This window comes from Pseudophryne corroboree, chromosome 6 (assembly GCF_028390025.1).
Source record: "Pseudophryne corroboree isolate aPseCor3 chromosome 6, aPseCor3.hap2, whole genome shotgun sequence".
In the NCBI taxonomy this organism is placed as follows: domain Eukaryota; kingdom Metazoa; phylum Chordata; class Amphibia; order Anura; family Myobatrachidae; genus Pseudophryne; species Pseudophryne corroboree.
In genome coordinates, this window is record NC_086449.1 from 493389688 (window position 1) to 493402327 (window position 12640).

The window sequence follows — 12640 nt, forward strand, 5'->3', positions numbered from 1 at the left end:
GGCAGAATCTCTATGCGCCTTTTAAGGTCAGCATCACCTGTCCAGTGACAGGTCTCGAATACCCTCCTGACAGAATGGACATTACATTCATTTTGGATGCCAGCCGGCAAAATATCCCTCTGTGCATCCCTCATATATAAGACGACGTCTTTAATATGTTCTCATGTTAGCAAACTAGTATGTTTGACAGGGTCACCGACCACGCTGCAGCAGCACGCTCTGCAGGTTTCAGTCTAGTACCTGAGTGTGTAAATACAGACTTCAGGATAGCCTCCTGCTTTTTATCAACAGGTACCTTCAAAGTGGCCGTTCCTAAAACGGCAGTGCCACCTATTTTGACAACCGTGTGAGCGCCTTATCCACCCTAGGGGATATCTCCCAGCGTAACTTATCCTCTGGCGGGAAAAGGTACGCCATCAGTAACTTTTTAGAAATTACCAGTTTCTTATCAGGGGGAACCCACGCTTTTCACACACTTCATTCATTCAACTGATGGGGGAACAAAACACTGCCTGCTTTTTCTCCCCAAACATAAAAACCCATTTTTAGAGGTTAATGTCAGAAATGTGTAACACATTTTTATTGCCGGGATCAAGTCACGGATGTTCCTAGTGGATTGTGTATATGTCTCAACCTTGTCGACACTGGAGTCAGACTCCGTGTCGACATCTGTGTCTGCCATCTGAATGAGCGGGCGTTTTTGAGCCCCTGATGGCCTTTGAGACGCCTGGGCAGGCACGGGCCGAGAAGCCGGCTGTCCCACAGCTGTTACGTCATCCACCCTTTTATGTAAGGAGTTGACACTGTCGGTTAATACCTTTTACCTAACCATCCACTCTGGTGTCGGCCCCACAGGGGGCGACATCACATTTATCGGCATCTGCTCCGTCACTATATAAGCCTCCTCCTCAAACATGTCGACACAGCTGTACCGACACACCGCACACACACAGGGAATGCTCTGACTGAGGACAGGACCCACAAAGCCCTTTGGGGAGACAGAGAGAGAGTATGCCAGCACACACCAGAGCGCTATATAATGAGGGGATTAACACTATAACTGAGTAAATTTTCCCCTATAGCTGCTTGTATATACAATATTGCGCCTAAATTTAGTGCCCCCCCTCTCTTTTTAACCCTTTGAGCCTGAAAACTACAGGGGAGAGCCTGGGGAGCTTTCTTCCAGCTGCACTGTGAAGAGAAAATGGCGCCAGTGTGTCTGAGGGAGATAGCTCCGCCCCTTTTCCGCGGCCTATTCTCCCGCTTTTTTCTGGATTCTGGCAGGGGTATTTACCACATATATAGCCTCTGGGGCTATATATTGTGGTATTTTTGCCAGCCAAGGTGTTTTTATTGCTGCTCAGGGCGCCCCCCCCCAAGCGCCCTGCACCCTCAGTGACCGGAGTGTGAAGTGTGTATGAGGAGCAATGGCGCACAGCTGCAGTGCTGTGCGCTACCTTGGTGAAGACTGATGTCTTCTGCCGCCGTTTTTCCGGACCTCTTCTTGCTTCTGGCTCTGTAAGGGGGACGGCGGCGCGGCTCCGGGACCGAACACCAAGGACTGGGCCTGCGGTCGATCCCTCTGGAGCTAATGGTGTCCAGTAGCCTAAGAAGCCCAATCCGGCTGCAAGCAGGCGAGTTCGCTTCTTCTCCCCTTAGTCCCTCGCTGCAGTGAGCCTGTTACCAGCAGGTCTCACTGAAAATAAAAAACCTAAATCTATACTTTCTTTCTAAGGGCTCAGGAGAGCCCCTAGTGTGCATCCAACCTCGGCCGGGCACAAGATCTAACTGAGGCTTGGAGGAGGGTCATAGTGGGAGGAGCCAGTGCACACCAGGTAGTCATAAATCTTTCTAGAGTGCCCAGCCTCCTTCGGAGCCCGCTGTTCCCCATGGTCCTTACGGAGTTCCCAGCATCCACTAGGACGTCAGAGAAATAAAAGGTCATCCACAGAATATCTCCTACCTGTAAATATGTCAGGAGTTTCTTCTGTCCTATGCCTCTTCCCAGATGAGCCTTTCCTCTCCCTGAACCTAACAGTTATAGATATTTTTTGCAATCCATCATTGCTTTCCTTAGAAAAAGATTTGGTTTCTAAAAGCTTCCCGAATTTTTTACTGATGAAATGGTGCACAGATGTTCTGTGTTCTTTACACACATCTGGCTGAAAGGTAAACCTTGAGTTTTCAACTTTTGCATCTAAAAATTGAAAGAATGCGTCTGTCTCCTCTTCAGAAGTCAGCTGGGAAAGCTCTAGGTAATCCAGGTTTGGTTTAACAAGAAGCTCCGTACTTCTGGTAACAGTGAGGAGGAATGGGAATGTCTGCCGGACAGCGCTATGGATGTTGGCTCTGTTATTTTTATCGGAAAACAAGCCCAAGGACAGTTCACAATGATCACTCCCAGATACAGGGGATTCAAAAGAAGATTTTACTAAACATGCAAAGTCATTTAAAGATTTCATCACATCTATACTCAACAATGCGGTAAGTAAGTTATACTGGCCCGACTCACACACAAGTAAATTGTGGTCATCAGAGACATACTCTACTTTCTCTCTCACTGAATCAGATATGTCTTTTACACATGCATCAATAACGTGTGTGAAGTCAGCAACATTTGGGCCTATCTTTCGCTTTTTAATGTCATGTTCATTATTGCTGGCTCTTTGTATTCCTTCACTTCCTTTCCTGCAGTCCTTTGTGACCAATTGCCCAGTGACATCAATCTCTGTTACCACGAAGTCAGATGGAGAATGTTTGATGCTTCCATAAAATCCAATGTGATCACTGATATAGCAAAGAGAAACAAGAAATGTGTCTATTGGTTTTTCTTCCATGTTACATATGAACAATCTAAAAATAAAAATAAAAATACCCTGTTAATACAAACTTGGCAATTTCTGGAACATAACACCAAGTTATTCACTTCCTTCGTGGTATAACTATGACAGCAAATCACTGCACTTTATCCATACTTTACTCACATTAAGACAGTGTGACTCAAATGTAGCCTGAAATAAAGACGTAATTAATGCTTACATTCTCTCTTTTATATTACCGACATGTGTAAATGGTTTGCTTCACAAAGAACAATTCTTCACTCAGGTTGCTCTGTCGGGTGGCTTCTTTATTCCTCATACATCACATTTGTTCAGCAAACACAGCTTCCCTGACCACTAGCTAAGCCCAAATCATCACTCTGTCATCCAGACAATATCTGGCATCTGAAGCCCCACCCACTGGTACCCACAATCCTTTGTACCTTCACACGACTCATTAGTCATACCCATGTAGTGCAGCTTTGTCTATTACCTTTGCTGTAGTAAGGAGCAGCACTCTTAACCCTACCTGCCCCTTGTCCTAGGGTGTGAGTACTGTTCCAAGCATCAGAACGTGGCAAAGTGACCTCTTTGCCACACATGAAAGAAACTGAATGAAGCCACATTGCACCAATGTTGAATTCACAAAGGGCCTGGGCTGGCAAATTACATAGGCAAGTACATTTTCAGGCGCTATGGGTAATAATAACACTCCTATGGTGCTGTGCTGCAAATAGAGGAACATACAAAGAGTGCTGTCCTGGAAAAGAAGTTATCAGAGGCTGGAAAGGTATTTTTTTTTCTTCATAATAATGCCATTAAAAAAATAAATCAGTTTTAAGTGAAATATCTCAACTCCTTTAGTGTTAAACAAGTGGGTCTTGTTCTCTGTATAGAAGTAAAAAAATGCTAAGGATATAAGGGTTCCAATATATAGGTCAACAGTGACCAGGTTGACCCTATATGGTCGACATGCATCAGAACAACAGGTACACAAGGTCGAGATGGTCAAAAGATAGACAGTGCTTAAGGTCAACAGGTATAAAAGGTAGACATGGTCAAAAGGTTGACATGACAATGGTCGTCAAGTTTTTTGGAGGGTTTTTATGTTTTTCCAACTTCTGCTTGATTAATCTACGTGGATTACAACTGGGAATAGTAACCTGTGGAGAGCGTAACGGCAGCAGAGTGAGCCACCTTGCCTAAAGCGAGCTCATGATGGTTGCGTTGTCACTGATTGTGCTTAAATTTGATTAAACATACAAAATGACATCCAAACAAATAACCTTGTGTCAACCATTGTCATGTTGACATTTTGTACCTGTCGGCCTTACCCACTGTCTGCCTTTTACCTACTGACCTTTTGACCCTGTCGACCTAATGAATGTCCACAATATGGGGTAAACCTAATGACTCTCTATCTAGACAGTGTAGATCTTCTATAACACACCAATATACACCCACACACATGGGGGGGTGTCTTGGAGACACTGGGGAAAATTCAGTAGAGTAAGAAAAGGCCTAGGCACTTTCACAACGGAAACATCAATTCCTCCTCTTTATACCCAAATTGGCTGCCCCTCAAGCCTGTGTTTCCCCCCAACAAAGCCCAACTGAAAAAGGAGGTGGCGCACAAGATAGAGGGGAGAATGGACACTGTCCCAACAAACCCAAAGAAACAAGAAAGGAAAGAGCAAACCAGAAAGGGGTGCATCCAGTGTCTCATAAGGAGCCCAAAAAATAATTCAATGCCACTACAAAAATATTATTTTCTCCTTTCTCCTTGGGGGACACTGGAGACATCCCAAAGCTGTCCCTGAGGGTGGGACCATTCCTGGGTGGTGCACAGCACCTACCGGCCAAAGGGGTAAAAAATTATTTAAAAGATGAATTTAGGAAACGTACGTACAAAATATAAGATTGTCTCTCTGTACAGCTGCTAAACAGAGACCCCATGATTCTCCAGCAATGAAGTAACCACTGACCTAGTGGAATGACCATTAATTTTTTCTAGAGCCTGCACTTCTTTAAATCTGGTGTATGTATTATGGCAGTAATCCACTAAACAATGGTTTGCTTGTAGTCTGGCCAACTTCTTTTGTAGGAATCATAAAGGATAAAGATTTCATCTGTCGCACCTCTTTACTCCCAAGTACTGTACATCAGTGCTCTGAACACACCCAAGGATTGAAAACAACCTCTCTTATCCTCAGGTTCATTCTGGTACATAATCAGAACAACAATTTCTTGATTCAAATGGAATCTGGAAGCTATCTTGGGATAAAAGTAGTGTTTATCCTTTAGAACTGCTAATGAAGGATCTCCCTAATCTGACACCCTACGGGCTGAGAAAATGGCCAGGAAATCACTATCTTCCAAGTAAGCATTTTAGGGGCCCAAAAGTTGGATGTTGCAATACACAGTATTATTACTGTTATTACTAAACAAGTACTAATTTTAGATCTGAAGAACAACCAGAAGACCTTAAGGAGGTTAAGATGAAGAACCTCCTGAAGTAATGTCTGAACCTAAAGACAGTTCCTTGTTTTTTTTATCAGCGGAAACAGGTACAGTAGATACTGTATAAGCATAAACTTCATGGCACAAGCATAGATCCTTGTTCCTAGAGCAGTAGTACTTTACCTTATGGTTCAAGCCGCACACTATAAAATCGACGTCTCACTGACCTCACCTGTCGACCAGTGACATGAGGTGAGGCAGAGCCTTTTCTGTCATACTAACGTATACATCAGAGTTTTGACTATATAAAGTATATGAAAAATGCAAAGAATATTTTAGAAATATCATCTTTGTATTATTCTAATAATTTTTATTAGAGATGTGAGGGTTCAGATTTACCCGTATCTGAAAACGGCATCTTATTGGCTCTCGGATGTCACGTGTTTTGGATAGCCAATAAGAAAAATGTTGCCAAATCCAAACTCACGTTAATTTTGGCATTAGTAACCAAGTAAAACCAAACCTGCACATCTCTACTTTTTATAGTAAAAACTCTATGTCAGGAGAGGCAGTACCTCCCCTGCCTATCTTTTCCGCACATCTCTGATCGAAACGCTCCAAATTCCCAGCAGTATATGCTGCTGCACCTGTGTATAATGCCCACATGAAGACTTTGGCTCATATATTGTGTGTAAATCTGGCTCTGGTACTAGCCAGCGCCTACAGAGCCATTCACCTCACCACACACCCCTATTGTCAACCATATGCTGGAAGAGAACTAGATGGCTGGACCACTCCCTGATATGCAAGCCTTGTCTGCTGAGATAGCTAGCGTCTCTGTTGGCGACTCTTGCAATGACCACTGTGGAGAAAGCACTACATAATCCAACTTGGTCTCATCACAGCCTGAGTACTCTTTGTGCCCGCTGATGGTCCAGAAATGCTGTGGTCGTGAACCTTCACTGCTGTCAGTAGTTAAGCCACATTCAAAGTGCTGTAAACTGCAAAGTTCTAAAGCACTTATCGAAAGTGTCTGAAATCTAAACAATATTCATGGAAACTGGTCAGGACAGGCTAGAAGACTTTGCTGATTTATTTGTTTATTTATTAACAGTTTCTTATATAGCGCAGCAAATTCCGTTGCGCTTTACAATTTGAAATAACAATAACAAACTGGGTGATAACAGTCAGAGGTAGGAAGGCCCTGCTCGCAAGCTTACAATCTATAGGGAAATAGCACCTTTCCTTATGTACATATGCCTATCTATTGCATAGAATGAGAAGACATGTGAGAATATGTGTGGACTGTACAGAGTGGATGCAATTTGATAGGAAGGTTTAGGAAAGTTATGTGGGCGGTTCTGGAATTTGATACGCTTGCCTAAAGAGGTGAGTTTTCAGGGAACGCTTGAAGGTTTGGAGACTAGAGGAGAGTCTTATTGTGCGTGGTAGGGCATTCCACAGAGTGGGTGCAGCCCGATGAAAGTCCTGCAGTCGTGAGTGGGAGCGAGTAATGAGTGTGGATGAGAGACGCAGGTCTTGTGAAGAGCGAAGAGGTCGGGTTGGAAGATATTTTGTGATAAGCGAAGTGATGTACGTTGGTGTAGTTTGGTTAATGGCCTTGTGTGTGAGTAAAAGTATTTTATATTGAATGCGGTAGAGTACAGGTAACCAATGGAGGGCATTCAGTGACACGGTCCAGTACAGATAGGGACAAGTCAGGGGAGGATAGGTAGATTTGAGTATCATCTGCGTACAGATGATACTGAAAACCAAAAGAGCTGATTAGTTTACCAAGAGATGAGGTATAGATAGAGAAAAGCAGAGGACCCAAGACTGAGCCTTGCGGTACTCCAACTGAAAGAGGTAGCGAAGAGGAGGTAGATTCAGAGAAGCGAACACTGAAGGAGCGATTAGATAGGTACGATAGGAACCAAGAAAGGGCTGTGTCTTTAAGACCTAGGGATTGTAGTGTCTGTATGAGAAGAGAGTGGTCTACAGTGTCAAATGCAGCAGATAGATCTAGAAGAATAAGTAGTGAGTAGTGGCCTTTAGACTTCGTAGTGACCAAATCATTAACCACTTTAGTCAGTGCTGTCTCTGTGGAATGTTGGGAACGGAAGCCTGACTGAAGTGGGTCCAACAAAGTGTATGAGTTAAGAAAGTGTGTGAGTCGAGAGTAGGCAAGTCTCTCAAGTAGCTTAGAGAGACAAGGGAGCTGAGAGATAGGGCGGTAGTTTGAGAGAGCATTAGGGTCAGAATTATGTATTTTTAAAATGGGAGTAATCACTGCATGCTTGAAGAGTGAAGGAAAAAATAAGAATTTACTTACCGATAATTCTATTTCTCATAGTCCGTAGTGGATGCTGGGGACTCCGTAAGGACCATGGGGAATAGCGGCTCCGCAGGAGACTGGGCACATCTAAAGAAAGCTTTAGGACTAACTGGTGTGCACTGGCTCCTCCCCCTATGACCCTCCTCCAAGCCTCAGTTAGGATACTGTGCCCGGACGAGCGTACACAATAAGGAAGGATTTTTAATCCCGGGTAAGACTCATACCAGCCACACCAATCACACCGTATAACTTGTGATCTGAACCCAGTTAACAGTATGATAACAGAGGAGCCTCTGAAAGATGGCTCACAACAATAATAACCCGATTTTTGTAACAATAACTATGTACAAGTATTGCAGACAATCCGCACTTGGGATGGGCGCCCAGCATCCACTACGGACTATGAGAAATAGAATTATCGGTAAGTAAATTCTTATTTTCTCTAACGTCCTAAGTGGATGCTGGGGACTCCGTAAGGACCATGGGGATTATACCAAAGCTCCCAAACGGGCGGGAGAGTGCGGATGACTCTGCAGCACCGAATGAGAGAACTCCAGGTCCTCCTCAGCCAGGGTATCAAATTTGTAGAATTTAGCAAACGTGTTTGCCCCTGACCAAGTAGCTGCTCGGCAAAGTTGTAAAGCCGAGACCCCTCGGGCAGCCGCCCAAGATGAGCCCACTTTCCTTGTGGAACGGGCTTTTACAGATTTTGGCTGTGGCAGGCCTGCCACAGAATGTGCAAGCTGAATTGTACTACAAATCCAGCGAGCAATAGTCTGCTTAGAAGCAGGAGCACCCAGTTTGTTGGGTGCATACAGGATAAACAGCAAGTCAGATTTCCTGACTCCAGCCGTCCTGGAAACATATTTTCAGGGCCCTGACAACGTCTAGCAACTTGGATTCCTCCAATTCCCTAGTAGCCGCAGGCACCACAATAGGTTGGTTCAGGTGAAAACGCTGGAACCACCTTAGGGAGAAACTGAGGACGAGTACTCAATTCCCCCTGTCCGAATGAAAAATCAGATAAGGGCTTTTACAGGATAAAGCCGCCAATTCTGACACGCGCCTGGCCCAGGCCAGGGCCAACAGCATGACCACTTTCCATGTGAGATATTTTAACTCCACAGATTTAAGTGGTTCAAACCAATGTGACTTTTGGAACCCAAACTACATTGAGATCCCAAATTGCCACTGGAGGCACAAAAGGAGGCTGTATATGCAGTACCCCTTTCACAAACGTCTAAACTTCAGGGACTGAAGCTAGTTCTTTTTTGGAAGAAAATTGACAGGGCCGAAATCTGAACCTTAATGGACCCCAATTTCAGGCCCATAGACTCTCCTATTTGCAGGAAATGTAGGAATCGACCCAGTTGAATTTCCTCCGTCGGGCCTTACTGGCCTCGCACTACGCAACATATTTTCGCCAATTGCGGTGATAATGTTTTTGCGGTTACATCCTTCCTGGCTTTGATCAGGATAGGGATGACTTCATCCGGAATGCCTTTTTTCCTTCAGGATCCGGTGTTCAACCGCCATGCCGTCAAACGCAGCCGCGGTAAGTCTTGGAACAGACAGGGTCCTTGCTGGAGCAGGTCCCTTCTTAGAGGTAGAGGCCACGGATCCTCCGTGAGCCTCTCTTGAAGTTCCGGTTACCAAGTCCTTCTTGGCCAATCCGGAGCCACGAATATAGTGCTTTCTCCTCTCCATCTTATCAATCTCAGTACCTTGGGTATGAGAGGCAGAGGAGGGAACACATACACTGACTGGTACACCCACTGTGTTACCAGAGCGTCTACAACTATTGCCTGAGGGTCTCTTGACCTGGCGCAATACCTGTCGAGTTTTTTAATCATGTGGACGACTTCTGGGTGAAGTCCCCACTCTCCCGGGTGGAGGTCGTGCTGAGGAAGTCTGCTTCCCAGTTGTCCTCTCCCGGAATGAATACTGTTGACAGTGCTATCACATGATTTTCCGCCCAGCGAAGAATCCTTGCAGCTTCTGCCATTGCCCTCCTGCTTCTTGTGCCACCCTGTCTGTTTACGTGGGTGACTGCCATGATGTTGTCCGACTGGATCAACACCGGCTGACCTTGAAGCAGAGGTCTCGCTAAGCTTAGAGCATTGTAAATGGCCCTTAGCTTCAGGATATTTATGTGAAGTGATGTATCCAGGCTTGACCCTAAGCCCTGGATATTCCTTCCCTGTGTGACTGCTCCCCAGCCTCGCAGGCTGGCATCCGTGGTCACCAGGACCCAGTCCTGAATGCCGAATCTGCGGCCCTCTAGAAGATGAGCACTCTGCAACCACTACAGGATGGATACCCTTGTCCTTGGCGACAGGGTTATCCGCTGATGCATCTGAAAATGCGACCCGGACCATTTGTCCAGTAGGTTCCACTGGAAAGTTCTTGCGTGGAATTTAACGAATGGGATTGCTTCGTAGGAAGCCACCATTTTTACCCAGAACCCTTGTGCATTGATGCACTGAGACTTGGTTCGGTTTTAGGAGGTTCCTGATTAGCTCGGATAACTCCCTGGCTTTCTCTTCCGGGAGAAACACCTTTTTTCTGGACTGTGTCCAGGATCATCCCTTGGAAACAGAAGACAAGTCGTCGGAACCAGCTGCGATTTTGGAATATTGAGAATCCAATCGTGCTGCCGCAACACTACCTGAGATAGTGCTACACCGACCTCCAACTGTTCCCTGGATCTTACCCGTATCAGGGAATCGTCCAAGTAAGGGATAACTAAAATTTCCTTCCTTCGAAGGGATATCATTTCGTCCATTACCTTGGTAAAGACCCGGGGTGCCGTGGACCATCCCTACGGCAGCGTCTGAACTGATAGTGACAGTTCTGTACCATAACCTGAGGTACCCTTGGTGAGAAGGGTAAATTTTGACATGAAGGTAAGCATCCTTGATGTCCCGAGACATCATGTAGTCCCCTTCTTCCAGGTTCGCAATCACTGCTCTGAGTGACTCAATCTTGAATTTGAACCTCTGTATGTAAGTGTTCAAAGATTTTAGATTTTTAGATTTAGAATCGGTCTCACCGAGCCGTCTGGCTTCGGTACCACAATAGTGTGGAATAATACCCCGTTCCCTGTTGCAGGAGGGGTACCTCGATTATCACCTGCTGGGAATACAGCTTGTGAATGGCTTCCAAAACTGTCTCCCTGTCAGAAGGAGACATCGGTAAAGCCGACTTTTGGAAACGGCGAGGGGGAGACGTCTCGAATTCCAATATGTACCCCTGAGATATTACCTGAAGGATCCAGGGGTCTACTTGCGAGTGAGCCCACTGCGCACTGAAATTCATTGAGAACGGGCCCCCACCGTGCCGGAGCTTGTAAAGCCCTAGCGTCATACTGAGGGCTTGGCAGAGGCGGGAAAGGGTTTCTGTTCCTGGGAACTGGCTGATCTCTACAGCCTTTTTCCTCTCCCTCTGTCACGAGCAGAAAAGAGGAACCTTTTGTCCGCTTGCCAAAAAAGGACTGCGCCTGATAATACGGCGTCTTATTTTGAGAGGCGACCTGGGGTACAAACGTGGATTTCCCAGCTGTTGCCGTGGCCACCAGGTCTAAAAGACCGACCCCAAATGTCCCCTTTCAAAGGCAATACTTCCAAATGCCGTTTGGAATCCGCATCACCTGACCATTTTACTGGTAGACTTGGACAACGCACTTATACTTGATGCCAGTCGGCAATTATTCCGCTGTGCATCATGCATATATAGAAATGCATCTTTTAAATGCTCTATAGGCAATAATATACTATCCTTATCTAGGATATCAATATTTCCAGTCAGGGAATCCGACCATGCCAACCCAGCACTGCACCTCCAGGCTGAGGCGATAGCTGGTCGCAGTATAACACCAGTATGTGTGTAAATACCTTTTTGGATACCCTCCTGCTTTCTATCAGCAGGATCCTTAAGGGCGGCCATCTCATGAGAGGGTAGAGCCCTTGTTCTTACAAGCGTGTGAGCGCCTTATCCCCCCTAGGGGGTGTTTCCCAACGCACCCTAACCTCTGGCGGGAAAGGGTATGCAGCCAATACTTTTTAAGAAATTTGTTATCGGGGGGAAACCCACGCATCATCACACACCTCATTTTATTTCTCAGATTCAGGAAAACTACAGGTAGTTTTTCCCTCACCGAACATAATACCCCTTTTTGGTGGTACTCGTATTATCGGAAATGTATAAAAACATTTTCCATTGTCTCAATCATGTAACGTGTGGCCCTACTGGAAATCACGGTTGTCTCTTCACCGTCGACACAGGAGTCAGTATCCGTGTCGGCGTCTGTATCTGCCATCTGAGGTAACGGCCGCTTTAGAGCCCCTGACGGCCTATGAGACGTCTGGACAGGCACAAGCTGAGTAGCCGGCTGTCTTATGTCAACCACTGTTTTTTTATATAGAGCTGACACTGTCACGTAATTTTCAACAGTACATCCACTCAGGTGTCGACCCCCTAGGGGGTGACATCACTGTTACAGACACTCTGCTCCGTCTCCACATCATTTTTCTCCTCATACATGTCGACACAAACGTACCGACACACAGCACACACACAGGGAATGCTCTGATAGAGGACAGGACCCCACTAGCCCTTTGGGGAGACAGAGGGAGAGTATGCCAGCACACACCAGAGCGCTATATATATACAGGGATAACCTTATATAAGTGTTTTTCCCCTTATAGCTGTTGTATGTTTTAATACTGCGCCTAATTAGTGCCCCCCTCTCTTTTTTCTGTAGTGTAGTGACTGCAGGGAAGAGCAGGGAGCTTCCCTCCAACTGAGCTGTGAGGGAAAATGGCGCCAGTGTGCTGAGGAGATAGGCTCCGCCCCCTTTACGGCGGCCTTATCTCCCGGTTTTTTGTATATTCTGGCAGGGGTTAAATGCATCCATATAGCCCAGGAGCTATATGTGATGTATTTTTTGCCATGTAAGGTATTTCTGTCATGTTTTATTGCGTCTCAGGGCGCCCCCCCCAGCGCCCTGCACCCTCAGTGACCGGAG

At 45.8% G+C, this 12640-nt stretch overlaps 1 protein-coding gene across 3 annotated transcripts in view; it reads right to left on the reverse strand.

Moving 5' to 3' along the window:
* Window positions 1–12640, reverse strand: part of PUS7L (pseudouridine synthase 7 like) — an 86121-nt gene that overhangs the window by 60774 nt on the left and 12707 nt on the right. For 2 of the 3 annotated variants that reach the window (XM_063927340.1, XM_063927341.1), the window contains exon 2: window positions 1964–2853. In XM_063927340.1, the coding sequence (XP_063783410.1) occupies window positions 1964–2837 (874 nt within the window). In that variant the 5' untranslated portion in view covers window positions 2838–2853. The remainder of the gene's footprint in view (window positions 1–1963; window positions 2854–12640) is intronic. The other variant, XM_063927342.1, reaches the window with a different exon arrangement.